General features: G+C 55.6%; 1 protein-coding gene across 1 annotated transcript in view; it reads right to left on the bottom strand.

The window, feature by feature from the left end:
* LRP1 (LDL receptor related protein 1) overlaps positions 1-21,814 on the bottom strand; it is a 78,665-nt gene that overhangs the window by 7,539 nt on the left and 49,312 nt on the right. The window contains exons 35-72 of the mRNA XM_079141139.1: positions 20,807-20,938; positions 20,413-20,547; positions 20,090-20,219; positions 19,859-19,985; positions 19,332-19,483; positions 19,122-19,246; positions 18,461-18,838; positions 16,871-17,060; positions 13,493-13,697; positions 12,964-13,156; positions 12,109-12,234; positions 11,781-11,909; positions 11,435-11,554; positions 11,091-11,204; positions 10,698-10,847; positions 10,499-10,621; positions 10,053-10,169; positions 9,758-9,886; positions 9,372-9,494; positions 9,114-9,254; positions 8,841-9,031; positions 8,109-8,292; positions 7,874-7,959; positions 7,558-7,677; positions 6,839-7,026; positions 6,500-6,705; positions 5,581-5,769; positions 4,851-4,999; positions 4,323-4,416; positions 4,073-4,189; positions 3,736-3,855; positions 3,092-3,214; positions 2,819-2,944; positions 2,233-2,349; positions 1,449-1,555; positions 1,220-1,352; positions 274-393; positions 13-135 (exon numbers count right to left, since the gene is read on the bottom strand). Of these exons, the coding sequence (XP_078997265.1) occupies positions 13-135; positions 274-393; positions 1,220-1,352; positions 1,449-1,555; positions 2,233-2,349; positions 2,819-2,944; positions 3,092-3,214; positions 3,736-3,855; positions 4,073-4,189; positions 4,323-4,416; positions 4,851-4,999; positions 5,581-5,769; positions 6,500-6,705; positions 6,839-7,026; positions 7,558-7,677; positions 7,874-7,959; positions 8,109-8,292; positions 8,841-9,031; positions 9,114-9,254; positions 9,372-9,494; positions 9,758-9,886; positions 10,053-10,169; positions 10,499-10,621; positions 10,698-10,847; positions 11,091-11,204; positions 11,435-11,554; positions 11,781-11,909; positions 12,109-12,234; positions 12,964-13,156; positions 13,493-13,697; positions 16,871-17,060; positions 18,461-18,838; positions 19,122-19,246; positions 19,332-19,483; positions 19,859-19,985; positions 20,090-20,219; positions 20,413-20,547; positions 20,807-20,938 (5,532 nt within the window). The remainder of the gene's footprint in view (positions 1-12; positions 136-273; positions 394-1,219; positions 1,353-1,448; positions 1,556-2,232; positions 2,350-2,818; positions 2,945-3,091; positions 3,215-3,735; positions 3,856-4,072; positions 4,190-4,322; positions 4,417-4,850; positions 5,000-5,580; positions 5,770-6,499; positions 6,706-6,838; positions 7,027-7,557; positions 7,678-7,873; positions 7,960-8,108; positions 8,293-8,840; positions 9,032-9,113; positions 9,255-9,371; positions 9,495-9,757; positions 9,887-10,052; positions 10,170-10,498; positions 10,622-10,697; positions 10,848-11,090; positions 11,205-11,434; positions 11,555-11,780; positions 11,910-12,108; positions 12,235-12,963; positions 13,157-13,492; positions 13,698-16,870; positions 17,061-18,460; positions 18,839-19,121; positions 19,247-19,331; positions 19,484-19,858; positions 19,986-20,089; positions 20,220-20,412; positions 20,548-20,806; positions 20,939-21,814) is intronic.

The following is a 21,814-nucleotide window of genomic DNA, read 5'->3' as shown; positions in this document are numbered from 1 at the left end:
CCCCCTGCTTACCACAGTCCTCCTCATCAGTCCCATCCCCGCAGTTGTCAGTGCCATCACACTGGCGCCCGATCCACAGGCAGACACGGTCGTTCTTGCAACGGAAGGGCCGGTTGGGAGGGCATACAAACCGGGCTACGGCAGCCAGGAGACAGCAATTAGCCTTGGGTTGAGGGGTAGAAGGCCACGGCAGGCCACTGGGGAACTGGGGAGCCTGGGAATCCCACCCTCCCCCTGGAGCCCATCCCTGCCCTGACATGCCCCAAATCTCACCACACTCCTCAGGGTTCTCATCCGAGTTGTCCCCGCAGTCGTCCTCGCCATCGCACTTCCAGGCCAGAGGCTTGCACAAGGTGTTGTTACACTGGAACTCGTCCAGAGGGCAGGTCCGCACTGGGAGCCAGGGGGAGCAAGGAGGGAAGAATGAGCCAGGGGCTGCAGGCTGCCCTGTTAGGATAGTGCCTAGAGTCCTCCTCCACAGGTGGGGCTAGGCCCAGAGGAGTCACCAGAAAAGCAGTGGCACAGCTAGACTAGACCCACATCTCATTTCTACCTGGTGGGCAAAAGGGCAAAGGTGCTTCCTATGGTAGTTAGGGGAGTAGAGGCCATTTTTGGCAAGTGTCCAGAGGGGTTGGAGGGCACTCTGTTTGATGGATGTGGCAGGGCAAGCGGGCCTAGTGTTTTTCTGTGATAGGCACAGAGGTGCAACAGTGGGTAGGAGACCAGGTTCAGGTCCCTGTCCTCAGCCTACCAGGGCAGAGCCAGGATGTCTGCCCTCAGAGTTGGGGTCCCTATCCCTCAACTTTCTCTCCTGGCAGACTTCATGCTGTCCCCTTTTCCTGCTGAGCCCAGGCAGGTCTGCCAGGGGCAGGGTCTGGTTCATTGTATCAGGGAAGGAAAGTGAGCAGGACTTGGCTTCTCAGGGCAGCAGACTGGTAGGAACTTGTGTTGGTGGTGGGTTACAGGGACACAACCTGCAGACTTCTGCTGGTTCTCAGCCCAACTGAGCCCAATTAGGTGCCACTGGAGAGAGTACCACCTGCACAAAAATGCACCCAGCAGCCCTGAGTCTTGTTTAGTGCTGTATCTCCAACACCTACAATGGTCAATAAATAACTGTTGCATGAATAATGAATATGGGGAAGAATGAGAGAACTTGGCCACACGATGGGATGGGGATGGTAGGAGGGCCAGGAGAAGGCAGGCTGGAGGGGCTCACCGCCAGTGCCACAGGCCTCCTCATCACTGCCGTCCATGCAGTCGGCATCTGCATCACAGCGCCAGCGCAGGGGGATACAGTGACCACTCTTGCACTGGAACTGGTCCATGTCACAGCGGGGGGTGCAATCTTTCTGTGGGCATGGGAGCCAGCAGCCTGGTCAGCTTGGCACCACTGGGGCCCTGCTCTGACTCTTCTGAGGCCTCCTTCTTTCTGGTTCCCCACCCACCTCATCCGAGCCGTCTGCACAGTCATGGTCCCCATCGCACTTCCAGCGCCCAGCGATGCAGCGGCCATTGGCACAGGAGAACTCACTCTCAGAGCAGGGCCGAGGGGCTGGGGAGGGACAGGGGAGAGACAGATCCCAGCAGGGTGGGCACAGGGATTCAGCCCTCAGCCATCTCCAAGTCCTTGGAAGTGATACTCTGGAGCCCAAACCCCATCCCTGTGTCCTTGAAGGCCACAGGTGACTGGTGTAATAACTAAGATGCTCAACCGATCCTGGGCAGAGCCAACTGACCACCCTCAGGGGACAGTGCTTACCCCACTGGGAACAGACACGTGGGAGAGAGCATGGGCCCTTGGTCCTGCCCTCAGGGCAGGCTGTGTGTGGGGAGGGTAGAAGAGGAACAAGACCACTAAGACAAGCACTGGGTCTGGGGAGAGGCCAGTGAAGGATGATGGGCAGAGGCACAGAGGGGATGGGTGGGCTCTGGGGCAGAGACAGGGCACGGTGGGAAGTAGGGCACATCAGAGACACCTACCTCTGCAACCCCAAGAGGACAGTGTGAAAATGGAGAGAAACATGAGATGAGGTGAAATGGCACAAACTCAAGTACACGACATGGAGTGGGGTGGGGTGAGGCAGGAGGGAATTCTGACCCTTGCCCTGGGAGGGGGCCCCTTGCTCTAGCCCAGATGGGCGGCAGTAGGGGCAGGTGTTCTGAGCAGGGAGGTGCAGAGGCCTGGGGAGGGTGAGCAGTGGGCAGGCTGGGGCAGGGTGTGGCACATACTGCAGCTCTCCTCATCTGAGTTGTCCCCACAGTCATTGTCATAGTCACACTGCCAGCGGCCCGGCACGCAGCGGTTGTTCTTGCAGCGGAATTGGTATGGTTCACAGGTGCGCTCATCTAGGGAAGGTGAGATGTGGTAGACATTGGGACAGGAGTGGTAGGATGGAGTGGTAGGTAGATATTATGATCACAGCTGGGTGTGGTTTGAGGGAAGCTCAGCTCTGGGAAGCCCAGGCTGTGGTGTGACATGTGGGGTCTACAAAGAGGTTAGGGATAGAGACATGAGTTTGTGTGTGTTGGGCGGGACATGGGGGAACAGCTGCTTTGGGGAAGGAAATGAACAGGTTCCTTAGTGTGTGCAGAGAAGATTCTGCACAGGTATGTGTTGATGAGGTGTGGCGGGGGCATGGAAGAGGGGATTAGGAGGTGGTGGGCATGGAGTGGGAATATCCTACAGCAGGCAGGAAGCCGGCACAGGGCCATGAAGAGACATGGTCAGCATGCAGCCCAGATCTCTGACTGCAGGTGGGCACCATGCCACCCCACCCTACAGATTGCCTTCCTCTGAAGTGGGGATGGGGCTCACCACACTCTTCCTTGGGCTCATCTGAGCCATCCCCACAGTCATCCTCTCCATCACACTTCCAGCGTGCTGGGATACAGCGGCCTGAGTCCTTACAGCGGAACTCGTCCACTCCACAGGTCATCTGGGCTGCAAGGGAGGGCAGGGAGAGGGTTAGGCCTTTCCAGAAGCCTGCGGCTGGGGTGGGAGTGGGCACAAGGGTGCACATGTGCAGGTGGTGGCAGAAGCAGACACTTTGGGGGATGGTGGGCTCCCCAGGAATGCCAGGCCACTCACTGCAATTGGCGGGCTCGTCACTGCCGTCCACACAGTCATTGTCCCTGTCACAGACCCAGACACGGGGTATACAGCGCTTGGTGATGGAGCACTGGAACTGGTTGGGGGCACAGGTCACCTCAGCTGTGGGGTGAGTGAGAGAATGAGGATCTCCCCTTTGTGCCCCCCAGCTCAAAGTCACTGTCCTCTCCCTCTTCTAAGCCCTGGTCCTGGTTTGGCCAGCAATTTCTTGGGAGGAAGGAACAGTTTATCTCCAATTTTAATGCTTTTTCTTTTCTGGATCTGTAATATCACCAAGAAAGATGATTTTATGAGCAAACCCGGTTACATGGATGATTGACGTTACCCCTCTAATAAAGTAACCGGAGCACACACCTGTAGTCCCAGCAGCTCAGGAGGCTAAGGCAGGAGGATCAAGAGCCAGCCTCAGCAACTCATTGAGGCCCTAAGCAACTCAGAGAGACCATAAAATATAAAAGGGCTGGGGATGTGACTCAATGGTTAAGTGCCCCTGGGTTCAATTGCTGGTACCAGAAAAAAAAAAAAAAAAAAAAAGGAAAAGTAAAAGACAGTGGGGAATCAACGTGCACCCTGTGTCTGGCTTGCTCCCCAGCACCCTCGCCCCTATGGCCTGAGGCACTCACGGCAGTCCCTCTCGTCCTCGCCATCTCCACAGTTGTCCTGCCCGTTGCAGCGGAAGATGCCAGGAATACAGCGGTTGGTGTTGGTGCACTTGAACTGACTGGGCAAGCAGACGTGGATGTCTGTGGGGGCAGAAGGAGGAGAGGATAACTAAAGGCAGACTGCTCCTTCCAGGGACAGAGAGGGGGCCCAGTTTCCTCTGTGGACAGGTATGGGTCTGGGGCTTTGAGCAGCAGGAAACCAGCCTGGATAGAAAACTGCATTGGCTAAATCTGCCTTGCTCTTAAAACCCCCAAATCCTGGGGAAGGAGGTTAGCTAGTGGCTGGGCAGCCACTTACCACAATTGGCCTCATCACTATTGTCCTGGCAGTCATTGTCCCCATCACAGATGAAGGCAGGGTTTGTGCAGATGCCTGTCGAGCACTGGAACTGTCCTGGGCGGCACTTGAACTCAGCTGCCGGGGAGGTGAGGCTTGGCGTCAGAAGAGCAGGAGGCGGGCATGGTCAGGACCCTCCCTGAGCACTGCAGCCTCCACCTCTCTGGCAGCCAGTGAGGCCCCTTCTGCCACCTGCACCCTGGGCACTCACGACAGTCTGGAGGCTCATCTGAGTGGTCCCCACAGTCGTCCTCAGTGTCACACTTCCACCAGAAGGGGATGCACTTGTCGTTCTTGCACACAAACTGGAGGGCAGGTGGGGGCAAGAGGGGTTAGTGGGCTCTGGGGAACTCAGAAGTTTTTCTTTTGAGGGGTTAGGATGCTTCAAAGAAGTGGCAGGGTCAGGGTGTTTGGGTGGATGTAGACTGGATGGGAGGATGAGATGGGAAGAGAGCAGGAAGACTGGGCAAGGGGGTGTCTGCTTGGGGGAAGGTGTGTGGAAGTCAGGGCTGGGGGGATTAGTGAGGGACGGTCGTGGTTAGGGTGTGGAGGGGTCTGTGTGTGGTGTCAAGTATAAATGTATTGCTGTTGGGAGACAAGAGGTTGGTAAGAAATGTGGGGGTGTTAGCATGGGAAAACCAGGTGTGTGAGGACATTAGAGCAAGTGTTGGGGTCCAAGGAGGATTGGGGGGACTGGTGTGAGGGGTCAGGGAAATGGGGGTCCAGAGGAAAGCCTCACCTGGCTTGCAGTACAGTTGGACACACAGGTGCGTCCATCACCACCCAGGTAGAAGTTGGTGGGGCAGGCACATTTGTGTCCACCCCCAGGAGACAGCAGGCACAGGTTGCTACAGCCACCATTGTTGATCTTGCAGGGGTGATTGGGAACTGACAGAGAAAAGGTGGTTAAGGGGCAGCTGACTGCCTGATTTATGACTTCCCAAGTCACTGGCCTCTGGCAGACTGAGGGCAGTATTCTCTGTGGAGTTTCTAGTCTTCCGAAGGCTAGCTGGCCAACTCTATCCTGGGTAGAGATGGGGTGGACCTCAATCTCGCCTCTTTCAGGAAGGAGCTGGAGCCTGAGGCATGAAAGGACCCTCTCAAGGTCCCAAGATCAGGCTGGGTCTCAAGCTGACATCCTGCAACATCTTTGCCCTCCCTTATGGTCCCTCCCTGCCTTCTCGGTCCTACTTTGGTGCTCTGCACCTAGACCCATCCCTCTCTGGACTCCTTGACTGGCCTCAGGGCCTAATTGCCATAGGACTGAACCTCTCATGAACCCAACCATATTCTATTTACACCTTTGGAATCTCCCAGTACCTAGCAAGGAGTAGTCAGTCAATGCTGGAGAGGGGATAAGCAGAAACTTCCACTAGCCTGGGCACCCTGCCCCTTCTGGGTCCGCACACTACTCTGGGGCCCTCTGTACCCAGCTCACCCTTCTCTGCTTCTGTCTCTTGCTCACTTACCATCTGGTTGGCGCAGGGCATGGAAGACATGCAAGTCCATGGGCCGGTGCAGAGTGCTGATTAGGAGAGTCTTGTTGGTGCCCGTGGTCTTATGGGCTCGGTTGATGGACTTTGTCTCCCAGTCAGTCCAGTAGACATAGTCCTCAAACAGGGTCAGTGCAAAGATGTGTGGGATGTCTTGGCTTAGCACTGTGGGGTGCAGCAGACAGGCACAGCAGCAGTCAGCTCCAAATGCAGATAGAATACTTTGCCTACTTGATCTCCTTAATCCCTACCTAACCATGCAAGGTGGGCATGAGCCCCAGTTCCAGATGGGTCTGTGGCTTCTCAAGGTTGCAAGCTAATGAGTGGCAGACTTTCCACAGAGATTCCTGTTCTACATAGTATATGGCTCCTCTTAGGAAGTAGGGAGTGTTTCCCTGCCCCAAGCTTCCAAACCCCACCTCTCTGAGTTGTTATCCTCAGCTATTCCTGGGAAACGCCTCAGTTTCTCCTTACCAAGGAGCTGGATTGTGGCCTCTTGCCTGAACCAGTCCTGGGGAATGCCCTGAGTACTCTGAACCCCTACTTGATGGGTGGTGTCCTTATACCATACCCAGTTTTGTTTTGTTTTTAAATTTGGTACTAGGGATGGAACCCAGGAGTGCTTAACTTCTGAGCCACATCCCCAGCCCTTTTTATGTTTTATTGTAAAACAGGGTCTCACTAAGTTATTTAGGGCCTTGCTAAGTTACTAAGGCTGGCTTTGAACCTGTAATCCTCCTGTCTCAGCCTCCCAAGCCTCTGAGATTATAGGTGTGCACACTGTGCCAGGCTACCCTCTGACTTTTATGCCCACCCCCAAACCTGATCTCCCGTCACTTCAGACCCATGTCCCCCTAGGCCTGCTATGCTTGGGCAGCCTCAATGGCACACTGACCAACATGGCGATTGGAGCCATCCAGGCTGGCAAATTCAATGTAGTCCTCGCGGGCATCAGCCCAGTAGATACGCTCGGTGACATAGTCCAGTGTCAGGCCATTTGGCCACGTGATCTTGGTGTCCACGATGACGCTGCGGCCAGACCCATCCATGCCAATCCGGCCAATCAGTGAGTGGTCACCCCAGTCTGTCCAGTATAGGTACCTGGCAGGTTGGCGGGCAGTGAGCCTTAAGAGGTCCAGTGCATGGTCCTACTGGGAGCCTGCAGGGAGCCTGGGCCTGGACACCTGAGGGTATCACTTTTCAGGGGCTTCCCCCACCCTCCTTGCTCACATACCCATTCTGCACGTCCACCACCAGAGCCCTGGGCTCACGGAGGCCAGAGCTGACCAGCACTGTCCGATAGGCTCCATTGAGCTTGGATACTTCGATGGTGTCCCGGCCTTTGTCACACCAGTACAGGTTGCCCCCGACCCAGTCCACAGCCAGCCCATCTGGGTTGCTGAGACCTGTCCTGTGCAGCACCTGCAGGCAGGGAGGGACAGGGTAGGAGGAGCCCTGGGTGACCTGGGTAGGACCCTCAGCTTCCCATTCCTATAAAATGGGGTAGGGCTCCCTCTCCTGGCCTTGTTGGGAGGATCATGGATGTAAAATGCTCATTCCTGGGCCTGACACTAAGTGGGGTGTCAGCAAGAGCTCCAGCAAAGTGTCTGGATGACCAAGACCACACCCAAGGCCCACAGTGCCTCGAGTATAGGTGTAAGGGAGGTCAGGCATAGGGGGACTTTCTAATAACTAGGGAAACCTGGGGAGGGCAGTGAGGAGAAGGGCAAGAAGAATCCTTGAGCCCTCACGCTATGGGCTTGGGGGAGGGAGAAGTTAGGATAACAGAATCATGCAGTCTCTCAGTGCAGGAGGGAGAGGGAAATAATTCTGGTAGGTAGGAGGGGAAAAGAGGAGATGATTTTAAAACAGAGTCATCTGGGGAGTAGGACTGAGGTCACATCTGTGGGGGCCCAGCATGTCAGCTGAAGGAAGACTGCCCCTTGGCCCTACCTGCACATTGCTTCCATTAAGGTGCATCCTTCGGATCATACTGCCCTGGGTTGTTACATCTGTCCAATAAATCATCTGCTCTCGGTAGTCAAAGTCCAAGGCAACAGCATTGTTCAGACCCTGGATTTGGGGAGTGGGGAGAGTGGAAGAAGTCAGTTATGGCAGCAGGGTCAGGTTTGCATTGGGGGGAGGGGAGACGTGCATTCAGGAGATGTCTGGCTGGAAAGGCAGTAGTGGGGATGATCATATGACCAAGTGGGAAGTGTTGGTGGGGAGGCCATACTGGGCAGGGTGAGGAGGGCCTGGGTTTGGGTACCTGCTTAAGCAGTGTGTAGTTGGAGCCATCCAGGTTGAGCTTGCGCAGGTAGTACCGGTTGGCGAAGATGAGAAATGGCTCCTCTTCTGGAGGCAGAAGATCTTGGCTCAGTTCCCAGCTTGGGCATGTTCTAGCAGCCCTGGTCCCCCAGCCAGCCTCAAGCTCTGCTGTCCCAGCCCTCCCTCCACAGCCCAGCTGCCTGGGCCACCTCATGTCCTCCAAGTGCCCATCTCACCAGTCACAGCTTTGCAGCTATGGGGGTCACCACCACGCGGTGCATAGCCCTCCACACACAGACACTTGTAGCTGCCATGGGTGTTGATGCAGCGCTGGCTGCAGGGGAAGGTGGTGCTGCACTCATCCACATCAGCACATGTCCGGCCGTCATCCTTCAGCCGGAAGCCAGGGCGACAGCGGCACTGTGGACACAGGGAGACTTGGGCTTGGGATGTGGCAGGGGTCTGGGTCTCCCACTCAGGAGACCCAGAGTCAGAGGTCCTCTTGACCTGGCCTTGCCACAGGGAGGCAGGTAGCATGCAGGTACTGACCCGCCCTGCCAGAGGTCCTGTCCTGGATGTTTCTCTATCAAGACTGATGCCTGGGCCTCCCCAGGGGTGTCTGGTGAGCAGCATTGGACAGCATCTATAGTGTGTCAACTCTCCCTTCAGGCTGGCCTCTCCCTTGAACTCCCAAACTGTTATCTGTTGCCTACTTGACTTCCTCTCTCTTCTCTCACAGCTCTTATTTTATTTGTCAGCAAATCCTGCTCACTGCACCTTCCAGGTAGACACAGAACCAACCAAGCAGAGGCTTCTGCTGTTCACTGCTGCACTCCCAGAGCCTGGGACACTGGCTGGCAGAGTGGGCACTCAATGAACACTCAATGGGTGGATGAATGAATAAATTAGGAGGTGGAGCAAGCAGCTTTGGTCAGGTCTAGGAAGCCCCACCTGGGGGCTGGGCATACCTTGAAGCCAATCTTGAGGTCCTCACAGTCCTGGCTGCAGCCACTGAGTTTGTGGCTGAGACACTCGTTGACGTGGCAACCACGCTCGTCTGAGCCATCACCACAGTCGTCCTGGCCATTGCAGAGCAGTGATTCTGCCACGCAGCGCCCACTGCTGCACAGGAACTGTGATGAAGCATTGCACTTGTGCTCTGTGGAAGGCGGAGGTGGCAGGTCAGTGAGTCACAGGCTTCTGGGGAAAGCGGGAGAGAGGGGAGCCCCACGCTGGCCCACCTGGGCTGGTGCAGTGTGGATTCTTGGGGGCCTCATCACTCTGGTCATGGCAGTCATTCTCGCCATCGCACTCCCACTGGCGGGAGCTCAGACAGCGACCATTGGCGCAGCGGAACTCATTGGGGCCACAGGTTGGGTACTCTGGGAAGGAGAGAGGGGACAGTGGGGCTGTGCTTGAGCTATGCCCTGGTGTCCTGGGCATAGCTCAAGCACAGCCCAGAGCAGGGCCCAGCCTCTCACCTCAGCCCTAGGGCTTACCACACTCAGGGGACTCGTCGGAGCCATCTGCACAGTCACGGTCGTGGTCACACACGAAGTGCTTGGGGATGCACTGGCGGTTCTGACACATGAACTCACGGTCATCACAGGTGCTGTTGTACACTGCAGACAGAGACACAAGGCCCCTCAGCTCTGCCCAACAGCTGCTGGCTGTCCCCCACCCCTGACTCTCCTGTGACTCGAGTGGTAGAATGGACAGAGTACTGCGCAGGGAGTCTGGACCTCTGAGCTTAGGGGTTCCCACTGACCGGGCTATGGGACCCCTGCTCAAGCACTTTCTCTCCGCTACCTCAGTTTCCCCCATTTGAAAAGTGAGACCATGGTCATTTGCTGCCCACCCACACCTCATGACCCCCGCCACTCACAGCAGCCAGCTGCAATGCTCTCGTCCGCGCCATCAGCACAGTCCTTGTCACCGTCACAGAGCCAGCGCTCAGGGACGCACACATGGGTGCCAGGGCAGGAGAAAGAGGAGGGACCGCATGTCTTGCCTTCTGTTGGGGCAGGGAGCCACCGAGGGACTCAGGGTCAGGCAGAATGGAGCGGGCAGCTGTGGGGACATGCCCCATGGCTATGGGGGCCCCTCTGCAGGGGTGTGTGTGTGGTGGGGCACATCCCTCCCTAGACACCTCCCTCAGTCCAATCCCAGCCACTGCTCACCACAGTGAGCTGCCTCATCTGAGCCGTCCCCACAGTCATCACTGCCATCACACAGCCACTGTTTGGAGATGCAGCGATGGTTCTGGCACTCAAACTGGGCCTCTGAGCAGAACTTGTCTGGGACAGTCAGAGGATATAATTAGATGGTGGGAGGGGAGAGGAGGATGGTGCTCAGCTGGGGAGGCAGACGCCATGGGAAGGATGGGAGAGATGCCCACAGCAGCCCTGTCAGGGGCTCAACAGGAATGGAGAAATGGTCCATTTCTGAGCCTGAGGGTCAGGTGGTGAGGTGCATGGTAGAAGGCACTGGGTACTCTTCTCCAAGGATGGTACTTCCTGGGAGGACTAAGAGGCAGGGCCTGGGCACAGCCTTGGTGCTAGGTTGAAACTCTAGCCCACAGGTGCTCTGGCTCCCACTTGGTGAGCAGGATATTGCTGTCACTTACTGCAGTGGGTCTCGTCCTCGCCATGTTCACAGTCGTCTTCCTTGTCACATGTCCAGCTCATAGGGATGCAACGTCCACTGGGGCAGGCAAAATAATTGAGGGGGCATCTGGGGCGCTTCACACCTGGAGGGCAAGGGAGGTGTGAAGACACTGCTAGCCTCAGGGGCTGCTGCCTACCACCCAGCTGCCACTGGCTGACCTGGGCAGTCACGCTCATCACTGTAGTCCCCGCAGTCATTGGCACCATCGCATACCCAGCTGGGCGCGTAACACAGGGAGGTCCGCTCGCAGGGTTGGAAGAGTACACCCTTCACACCCAGGCGGAAGTAGCTGCTGCAGTCAGTGGCACCTGGTGGGGGGTGATGAAGGGTGACACCTGGTTCCTCTTAAAACAACTTCCCAGCTGCTGGCCCCCAGTGCCTTTATGTATTTCAGAAAGCTGAAACACTGTCCATGCTGACAACTCACTGCCCTGTTCCCTGAAGCCCAGGGAATCCAGGAGCAGGAAGGGGCAGAGGAATGTTACGAGGACACAGGGCAGGGGAGAGCAACAGGCTGAGGTTCAAGGAGGCACTGGTGGGGCATTACTTACTGCAGTTCATCTCATCTGAGGCGTCCTCACAGTCCACGAACTGGTTGCAGCGGCTGGAGTTCCCAATACAGGTCCCATCCCGGCAGCGGAATTCACCCACACCACAGGCAGTCTCTAGAACAGCGCCACCCAGTACTGTCAGGTCAGAGTTCCTTCAATGGGGGCCAGGAGGACCTGGCCCAAAGAGCTCCTGGCCCAAAGCACCTGCTAGGACTGTCTTCAGAGTGCATGAACTAGATGCCCGTGGCCTGGGGACAAAAGCTCAGCCAGGGCAAGGGCCGGGCGGAGGCTCAGGTTCCAAGGGAGTGAGGTCTGGGCCTGGGGTGTGGGAGCATCCCACTTACTATTGCAGGGAATCTCATCAGAGCCATCCCCGCAGTCGTCTGCCCCATTGCACCATAGCATGTTGGACACACAGCGGCCATTGTTGCATTGACGGAATGTCTTCTTGCAGCGGCGGGAGTCTGCAGGAGGGGGAGTGTCAGAATAGGCTGGGAGGGGCCTCTACGACTGTGAGCACAAGCTCACTGCCAGCTATAGGCCTGGTCCAGGCCAATGGTGCTTCTGCCCTTCACAAGCTCCCCGGACTCCTTCTCAGACCATGGAGTTGGGTCACAACACTGACCAGGGGCCTGGGGGAGGACCAGGGCCGTGGGCCTGGAAGTGGAGGGGCTGGTGTGGGATCCTTACTGCAGTAGGATGGCTTCTCGTCAGACTTGTCCTTGCAATGGGAGACACCATCACACGTGAGGCCGAAGTTGATGCACTCACCGTTGGCACACTCAAACTCATCTTGGGCTCGGCAAGAGGAATTCACCGCTGGGGGGAAGATGGGAGGAGCTTCATAAGTCAGGGTCCCTGCCCGAATGCCCATATCCCTCTCCCCTGTGGACTGGAGTCACTGTCAGTGCCTCCTTGGCAAAAAGTTTCAGGGCCTGGGTTGGAGAGTCTGGGAGATGATCCCTTGTGGGCTAGTGTTCCCAGCAGCTCCTTCCTCAGCCCCTCTTCACTCCCTCACCTCGGCAGGTGAGGTCCTCCTGGATGATTCGGCCTCCTCGGCAGGAGCAGTTGACATGGCCTTGGTGGGTGAGCAGGCACAGGTCCTGGCAGCCCCCATTGTTGATGCGGCAAGGGGAGAGTTCACCTGAACAGGGATGGTGAACACAAGCTGCAGAGTGTGCTCTGCTGTACACACACCCAAGGTGCCCCACCTAGCCCCTGAGTCTCTGGATGGCCACTGCAGGCACAGCAGTTCACAGCAGAAGGGGCAGGTGCCTTGAGAGGCCAGGAGAGGATGTTGGGGTGGTGAGGTTGCAGATGTGTGTGCTCCTACATGGGGCACTCGGCTTTGAGATGCATCTCAGGGTGATTCTAGTCCAAGGAGCCTTGAGATCACAGTAGTGGCCCCAGAGCGTGTGTAGGAGCAGGTGAGGGGCCTGAGAAAGTAGTGAATCTGGGTGTGGGTCACCTGGTCAGCTAGGCCCAGCATGGGCATGGGCATGGGCATATGCAAGTGCATGTACAGGCTGAGGGTGGGCATGGGCAGTGCCTGGCATGCCTATGTGCAATCAGGTACTGTAGTGTATGGTGGCTCTGTGTGGGGGCAATGACCAGGGCATGTGCTAGGGTGTCCAAGGATGAGACCTGGGGGAGGCGTGGGTGATCTGTGTGTGCACAGATGTCTTGAGGGGTCCAGAACAGAGGAGTGGTAAGCGTTTTAGAATTTCTTGGGGGCAAAGGTATATATAGGTGTGTGTTTGGACAATGGAGGCCCTGCAGGAGCAAGACCAGGTTGTTTTGTGTGTGTGGGTATGTGAGTGTGTGTAGGCACAGTGAGCAGGAAAGTAAGGCTGGTGACGGTGGCCCCACTCACAGCTGTTGGTGTCGTTGGCCACAGCGATGATGCCCATTGGCTGCTGGGGGATGTCCACACGCAGCAGCTTCATGTCACTGCCTACATACTTGTTGGCCCGCTGCACTGCCCGCCGTACCCAGTCAGTCCAGAAGATGTGCTCCCCGTACACGGCCAACCCGAAGGGGTGAACTGGCTCTGACTTCAGGATCACCTACAGAGACCACAGCTTCGCTGTCACGGTGTGGCTCAGGCCTCTCATCCGACTCCACCTCTGGGTTGGCGGCAGGGACTAGGAGGGCCTGGGAAGCCACAGAATGGGAAGGACCCGTGGAGGCATCTGGCCATTTCCTATGTCTAACTGATAAGGAAATCAGGCTCTGATAGGGCTCAAAAGAGTTGCCCAGTGCCAGGACCCCGTGGGACTCATCTCTTTTTCTCTTCCCACTGCGATGCACAGCTACTTTTCTGGTGCCTGTGACTGGGCAGACTGGCTGCCCCCTGACCCTGGCCTCCCCATTTTACCTGCCTGCCTGCCCCATAGACTCACATAGCGGTGGGAGCCGTCATACTCGCATCGCTCAATCTTGTCCAGGGTAGCATCGGAGAAATAGAGCTTCTCTGCACGATGGTCAATGGCCAGGCCATTTGGTGTGCGGATGTCTTTCTCAATGAGAGTCAAGACGTTGGCTCCAGACAGGGCTGCCCGCATGATGCTTGGGTGCTGCTCATTCCAGTTGGTCCAGAACATCAGACTGGGGGGAAGAGGAGCACAGGGCTCAAAGAGTCTGCCTTGGAGAACACAGGCCAGCTGTGAAAACAACTAGAACCCAGGGGCTGGCCAGGGAGTGCACCAGACCACAGTGCATGGGAACCTCAGAGCCATGGAAGCCAACATAACCCTGATGTCTGGGAAGGGCATGGCTACTGCACACACAATTCATCCACTATATGGTCAGATCTGATTTACTCTGTGTGTGCACGCGTGCGCACAGGCACACTATAGTGTCTGTGACTTGACTGTCTGAATTCGCTGAGATGAGAGATCATGTAGCCAAGTGAGTCAGGAACTTGAGTTCCAAAGCTGGTTCCACCACTAAACCAGGTGGGTGCCCTTAGGCAACTTACTTCACCACCTTGGGCCTCAGTTTCCTGAGGCCTCAGGGGCCATTTAGTATAACATAATGTGACAGTGTAGTCCATCTGTATTAGGTGGTAAGTCCTGGGCTTTTGTTCCTCTAGATACACACTCACTTGGGCCTGGGCTGGGCAGGGGAACCAGAACTTTCCAGTGCTTCACAGACAACCCTTATGCAACACTGGACTCTGAGAACCACCAAAGGACACAAGAGCCAGTTCTGTCATTTAATTTTCCAACAGGACCTGTCCTTGCCCTCTCCCTCTTTGACCTGGCTGCTGTGCTTATCACATAGCTGGTGAACTTGTCTCTTCAAATCTCTCCAGGTCTCACTGTTTACTCCCCTGGACCAAGTCCCCCACCACAGCTGAACTACTGTCTCCTCTGCTAGGCCATGGAGGGAAATGATGCTTCTTGTCTCTTAGGGAGATACTGGCTGCTCCTGAGCCTCTGTGAGTTCATGAGGACAAGGCTGCAATTGTAAAAGCCTCGTCCTGGAGAAGGGCCAGGAGTTCTTGATGACCATGGAATCAGGGTGGGAGTTTGGAGGGAGGTGACATCTCCCTCCAGCTTGTCAAGAGAAAATGGTTGTCCTGGGACAGCAGTTAGAGTCCTGCCTTTGACTTGTGAGAGCTGGACTTGACTTGTCAGTCCCCACCAGGGACTTTCACACCCTCAGATCCAGCCCAAGTCACACTCACTGTGGGGTGACTTTCCTCCTGTGATCAACAAACTTACATGTGTAGAGATTACATGAGACACCACCCTGGCTTCTAAGTTTTGGTGAAGCTGCTCCGTGTGAAAGTGGGGTGGAAAGCCGAGGAAGGCTTTCCTGGGGCAAGCAGTCAGCAGCCAGGAACACGGCAGACTTTCTATCCATCTGACTGTGAGTTTCCCGGGCCCTCCAGTGCCCCAGTGCCAACTTCTGGGCAGACTTGGTGAGGAGGCGGGGTCATCAGAGCCTCTGCTTACCTCTGCCCCTCCATCTGGCCCACACTGGCTCCTTCCAACTCCCACAAAGTGTCTGCTCCTTCTAGCCCCGTGATCCTGGCCTGCTCTTTCTCTTTGGATACCCTGTACCCTTTCCCAGCTTCAGTGAACTCAGACTAGGGCTCAGCACGGCCTCTGTGGTGACATCCTCCCTGACATCCAGCCAGGGCAGACCTTGGGCAACACAGTCACTAAACTCCCTGCTGCCTCACCTTGAGTAGAACTGGACACACCAGAGGCCCCATCCCTTGTTCCCTACTGAGTCCTCAGCACATCCCTAATTCTCTGAAGCCACTTGCTCAGTGAACAACAGAACTGACTGGCTGAGGGGAAAGGAACTTGGTGGGAAACCAAGAGGGACTTTCCCCTGGGATGGGAGTGGGAGGCAGGCAGGGGAGCCCAGAATGATGATCTCTCCATGGAGGCTCCAGGCCCATGAGGGATAGGCCTTACAGCCAGCCCCAGACAGGTGAGGTCACCAAGGGTCACGGCAGGGAAGCCTGGATCTTCGTCATCAGTCATGTCCCTACAAGCCAGACAGGCTGAGGCGGGAGGGAACAGAGGGCCCTTGTGCTGGGTCAGCTGTGCCAGGCAGGCTGGGCTGGGGCTGGACTAGAATTACATCAGGGTGAGGAATCGCGGTTCAGTACACTCACCGTTTCTATGTAGTTGCTTTTGGGTTTTGTTTGTCCCTTAGTTTCCTAGTAAAGCTTTTTGAAAACATTCCAAATGCTTCTGAATCAGGGGAAAAAGTGTTCACATGTGGGCCAGGATTGTCATGGTGTGGGGTAGCTCATGAGAGACCCACTCAGTGGGGTAAGGCCTGTCCCCACAGGAGCACAGAGGAAGTGAGGACCCCAGGTAGACCCTGGGGGACTGGGGAGCACCCACCCATAGAGGGTTTTCTTCAAGTTCCTGGCTTACCCCCTTGCCTTCTTTGCAACCTGACCCCAGCTTCCTGGCCTGCCTATACCCTGCAGAATTGGGGCAGTCCCCTTGCTGTCCTTCCCTGCCTTCAGTTTTCCCTCCCCCAGGCTTTGGCTCAAAAGGTCTTTTCCTATGCAGGCAGCCTTCCCTTGACTTTCCCACTTCCAGGTTCTGTGCCAAGCATAGCCTCCATGATGCCTCTCAGTCCCTGTCACAGCTCTGTGCCATTGCCCATGAATATGACTGCTCTGCCCAGCTTGGGGGCTTGAGCAGGCTCAGCCTGTGGATTTCACATTTCTGGGGAGCAGTGAACATTCTTTTTTTTTTGTACTGGGGGTTGAACCCAGGGGCACTTAACCACTGAGCCACATACCCAGCCCTTTTTTATATTTTATTTAGAGACAGGTCTTGTTAAGTTGCTTAGGGCCTCACTAATTTGCTTGAGGATGGCTTTGAACTTGTAATCCTCCTGCCTCAGCCTCCCAAGTTGCTGTGATTACAGGCGTGCGCCATCGAGCCTGGCTCAGTGAACACCCTTTACCTGAAATTTTGAGTCCTAGAGCACCAGAGGACCTACTCTGTGCCTTGAACTTGGCAGACTGATGAGTGAATCACAAAAGCCAAAGTGGCCTTCACAGTCCCTGACCTTCCCTTTGGTTCCAGCACCTGAAATATTATCCTTTACCATATCACATATGACGAAACAAGCTCAGTGAGGTTTTGCAGCTTGCCTGAAGTCACACAGCATAGAAGGGCGGAACCTGGGTTGCAACCCACCTCTCCAACTCCTGCATCCCCAACCTGGGGCTACCTGAGACAGTTTCTGCTGCCCTCTCAGCCCACCTCTCCCGATCCCCAGGCCTGGCAGCTCACTTCTGGCATTCATCCAGCACGAAGGCCCGTGGGTGGTCATCTCCAGACATGGTGATGACTGTCTCTCGCTCAAAAGCCCCTGGGCGCGTCTGGTCCACTGTGTGGCGGGTGATGGTGGATGTTGTGTAGCTTGTCCAGTAGAGAGTGTCCCAGCCACGGTGATAGGCTAGACCTTCCACCGAGCCCACATCTGTACAGAGACAGAAGCAGCCATGGTTGGGAGTGGACCAAAGAGCACAGCCAGAGGGGAGCCTGGGCAGGAGCTAAGGCCAATGGCCTGAGGTACTGGCTCCCCTGGCTGGAAGGGGGAATGTGGGGTATGGGGTGCAGCACAAAGGACTCGGGTCCCCAAGGTCCTTTAGTACCTTGACTCCTACTTGACCACCTTACCATCACCTATCCAAGTGATCCACAGTCCACTGCCTAACCCTTCTCCCTGTCACTCCACTCTTGGGCGACTTGGCTTATGTGCGGTCACTCTTTTCAGGAGCTACTGATTCTAACCACTGGGGTGCAATGTGGGCTTCAATAACTTGACTTCTACTTGAGCAGGAGTGGAAAGCTTCCTACTTCAAAAGATCTGGACTGAATTGTGTGGTAAAGGAGACATCTAAAACCATGATGCACTACGAGAGACAGAGCTGAACAGTGGTGCCGAAGGAAGACTCAGGTTAGTGGCTTCCAGCTGTACGACAGAGCGGCTGCCAAAAGGCTGTGCTGCACTGTAGTTCCAACAGCCTGAAGGGAGGGCGGTCCTGCCAGTCTCTGTGATCAAGCCACAGTCACAGAGTGTTGAGTTTAGCTTTAGACACTTTTTTGTTTTTTCTGGTGCTGGGGATAGCACCGGGACCTTGTGCTTGCTTAGCATACACTCTACCACTGAACTACACCCCAGTTACACCTGTTTAAAAACAGACATGTGGACAGAACTTAGAACAGATAATGTCCCTGAGAGAACAAGTTTTCTCTGCTGCGTGTGCAACTCATTCACCTCCTGGCAGGTCTTTATGGACCAAATGACTGAAGGAATGAATAAATGAATCAAAGGACTGGGCTAGCCAGCCTGCAATAGAGAAGATGTAGGGGGACAAAACAGCAGTTTCTGAAGAGCTAAAAGGCTGTCATTATAGGACAGTCCTATGACTGTGACCACGCTTGGGCACATACCACTCCCCTGTGCCCAGCTAAGCCTTCACATGCAGCATCTCTGGGATCCTGTCTCCTGACAGGTGAGAAAGCTAGGGCTTGGCATGAGTGGGAAGCTCACCCAAGGTACTGAAATGCTAAGGGACTGGAGCTGCACCTTGGCCCGAGTCTGCAGCCTATGCTCTGCACACTGGTCTCTGTCAGGGAGAACTCTGGTTGTTGTGGGTAGCCTATGGGCAGAACTAGGCCCCAAGGGGACCACCTCTGACTCCAGGTACAGAGAAACTTTGAAGTAACTGTAACAACAGTGATCCAGCTGGCCCTTAGCTAGGGACCTGCAGCAGGTGGGATTCAGAACCAGGGTAGAGTGGGCTGGCTGATAACTGTGAGTCTATGCTGACCACCCCACCCCCACTGCCTGGGAAGACTTGGGGTCTGGCTCACTCTCCACAATGGTGGTCCTCCCGGAGCCATCATCGTTGATCTGCTGGATGTTCCCAAAGTGGATGTCACTGAAGAAGATGCGATTAGGGGTTCCTGGGGAGGTCCCTGCTCGGTAGTCGAAGGCCAGGGCAATAACATTCTTCATGTGCTCAGGGTCCTCAAAGGGCTGCACAGGTGCATTGAGGTTGCGCTCATCTGACAGGTGGATGCTCTTGAGGATGGTGCGCTCTGAGTAGAGCAGGTAGCCAGCGTACTCACGACAGGACGCCCCATCTTCTGCCAGCATTCCATGGGCACAGGCACAGGCCCGCTGTCCACCACCCCGGTACAGACACAGCTGCTGGCACCCGCCATTGGCCACCGCACACACATTGGTGCCTGCAGGGAGAGGAAGTTACAGAAGGCAGGGCCCACCTTTGGGAAAGGCCTACTGGTGCCTCTGTCAGCTAAGTCCAGTGGAAATTCCATCCTGCTCCTCCCCAGCTTAGACAACCCTCCGGGACCCAGAGTCCAACATCCAGATCTGTTCTGGAGCTTAAACCTTTCTTTCACATCCTGGGGTCCTGGGAGCCCCCAAGTAAGTGCCCTGTGGTCAAACCTCTCTCCTAGACCCTCTCAAACCTCTGTTGGCCTCTCCTCCTAGCCCAGTGTCTTGCCTCACCTTTCTGCCGATCCCTGTTGAAGACCTTGATGTCTTTAAGCTGCACCCCAATGCCAGTTCGCAGGGGCACAGAGTCTGTGGCATTGTCTTTGCTCCCTCGCTTGATGGAGCCATTGGCATGAGTCCTGGGGGAAGGGAAGGGTATGAGCAGGGTGTTGATGAAACCAGGAGGGAAGGAACAGATGAGAAAAGGCAGGACAGAGCCCTCACCTGTCACTCCAGTAGATGAAATCCTCAAATACAGACACTGAAAACATGTCCATGTTGTTGCTGGACAGGACCACCTCACGGTTCTCACCTGTCTCCAGGTCGATGCGCTCAATTTTGTCCATCCGAGCATCACACCAGTACAGCTTCCCATCCTGCGGGCCAGAGGTACCCACCTTACCTCAGAACCTCACTCCTCACCAACTCCCATATCCCAGGCAGCAGAGTGTGTGGCCTGCATGGGACCCTTAGTTTAGCTTTCCCCCACCTCCTCCAGGTCCTCCTGCCCTCTGACCTGCCCAAGATGCCACCCTCTAGGTGTCCCTCTACTCCCCACTTCTGAGTGGTCCTCCCATCATCTTAGGGCAGAGGAGACCTATTCTGGGTCAGGGCTCGGCTAGAAGACTCCATAACTCTCCCTGGTCCATGTCTTCCCCCATGAATGGGGTTCATCACAAGGAAATTCAGAGTGGTAGAGCACAGAACCAGGGGATCTCCCATTAGCTGCAGTGCTGAGTCTGGGTCCAAACCTGATAGTCCACTGAGATGCCATTGGGCCAGCTGATGCTGACATTGACCAGTACCACTCGCTCTGTGCCATCTAGGCGAGACCGTTCGATACGGGGGTACTGACCCCACTCAGTCCAGAACAAGTATCTGCAGGATGGAGGTGGAAGTGGAGGGTCAGACCCCAGTCCATGCAGGAGAGGAACCTCATCAGTGACAGTGCCAGGCCCACACCAGCCTTTCTAGCTCCTCACCCCTTTTCCGGGTGGACAGTGATGGCCCGGGGCTTGTCTAGACCCTGGGAGATGACTACGTAGCGGAAAGAGCCATTGAGTCGGGCAACCTCGATGACATCAAAGCCCTGGTCTGTCCAGTAGATGTTGCCTGAGGAGGAAGTTTATGGAGCTCAGGTAGGTCAGTGGGGGCATATTACCTGGTACCCCTCTACCCTTAGATCTCCTTGTAGTTCCCCATTGGTCCCTGCCTACTCCTTTCCCTCTTCTTCTGAGGCTCCCATGTCCCCCCACCACCCAGTCCTCTGTCCCACCTTGAGACCCTGGTCTCTCCCAGTGCTCACCTGCCATCCAGTCCACTGCAATACCCTCCACACGTCCAATGCCATTGGTTACCACATCCTCACGCCATGTCTGGTCCCGCTTGGCCCGACTGATGGTGCTCAGGCCCATGTCCACCCAGTAAATGGTGTCATTTTCTGGAGGCAGAGGAGCCAACAGGGGATGCTCAATAAGGCAGGGACAAGGAAGGGGGTCAAAATCACATAGGAGGTCAGGGCAGAGGTGCAGAATTGCTGGAGGCATCTGGTGCTTGGAAGGCAAGACAGTGGGCAGTGGGGCAGCTCAAGTAAGTTCTTCTCTTCAAGCCAGTGCAGGCAGCCTGTCACTGGGTCTCAGAATGCACCACCCACAAAGCTCCTGGGCCATGTCCCATTCCCCCACTACCAAATGGCTCACCAGCATGGAAGTCGATGCCAACAGCCAGTGAGGTCCCCGACACTGGGACCAGAGCATCTGACTTGTCATTAGGATCCAGGGGTATTCCTCGGATTCCCTCATGCACAGAATACAGGAGAAAGGAGCCCACACCTGAAAAAGAAGGACACTTCAGGCATGGGCCTTGCTGACATCCTTGAAGCTTGGCTCCTGTCACTCTCAACATGTTATATGCATACCTTATGGTATATTCCCCAAGCCATCTCCCTCACCCACAATATACACACACTGGCCTGAGGCCAGGAGCCTGGAGCTTGGTGGGAAGGACAGCAACCTGGCCAGTAAGGCTGGAAAACAGGGCTCTGCCAGACCTCTAGCCACCACTAGAGGGCAGCAGAGACCCAGCCACCCCTCAAAGGCCCTTAGGGAGAGTCTGGGAAGATGGGAACAGAATCAGCACTTCAAAATCTAGATTTCCAGTTTAGTGCTCTGCTGATCTTAGTTTCCTCTTTGTCCTGACTCTGCTGTATGCCACATCTTTTCCCAACACCTGAAACTCAAACCTTCCTAGCAGCTGGCTAGTCTCCTGAGTCAGTTTTATTCCCTTTGCCCACGTCTTAGGAGGCACCACTATCCAGGCATCCCAGAATCATCCTTTGCCTTTATCCTGTTGACAGAGTGTGGCCCCAAAAGAATCCCTAAGTGGGCCTTGGTTGCTCAGGCTCCACAAATAAAAAAGGATGAATGGTTGGTCAAGTGAGTTTACAAAACCCCAGATACTGGAGATCTTTCCTGAAAAGTTCTCAGTACACAGGCATATTCAAGGCTCTGAAAAGTTGTGCAGTAAAAATATACTGTCCAACTTTGTTCGATCCAGCATTTGTTTCTGTAACATCTCACCACATCAAAGAGGGAGGTTCCTGGGATTGCACTTTGGGAAATGCTGTCCTGGGGCAAGCTTGTAAATCAGTTAGCAAGTTCTTGTGAAATGTCTCTGAGTCTCACCCCTTCCCTTCAACCCAGCGGCTG

The sequence above is a fragment of the Sciurus vulgaris genome (assembly GCF_902686455.1).
Source record: "Sciurus vulgaris genome assembly, chromosome: 5".
In the NCBI taxonomy this organism is placed as follows: Eukaryota; Metazoa; Chordata; class Mammalia; order Rodentia; family Sciuridae; genus Sciurus; species Sciurus vulgaris.
This window is presented reverse-complemented; position numbering and strand designations above follow the sequence as displayed.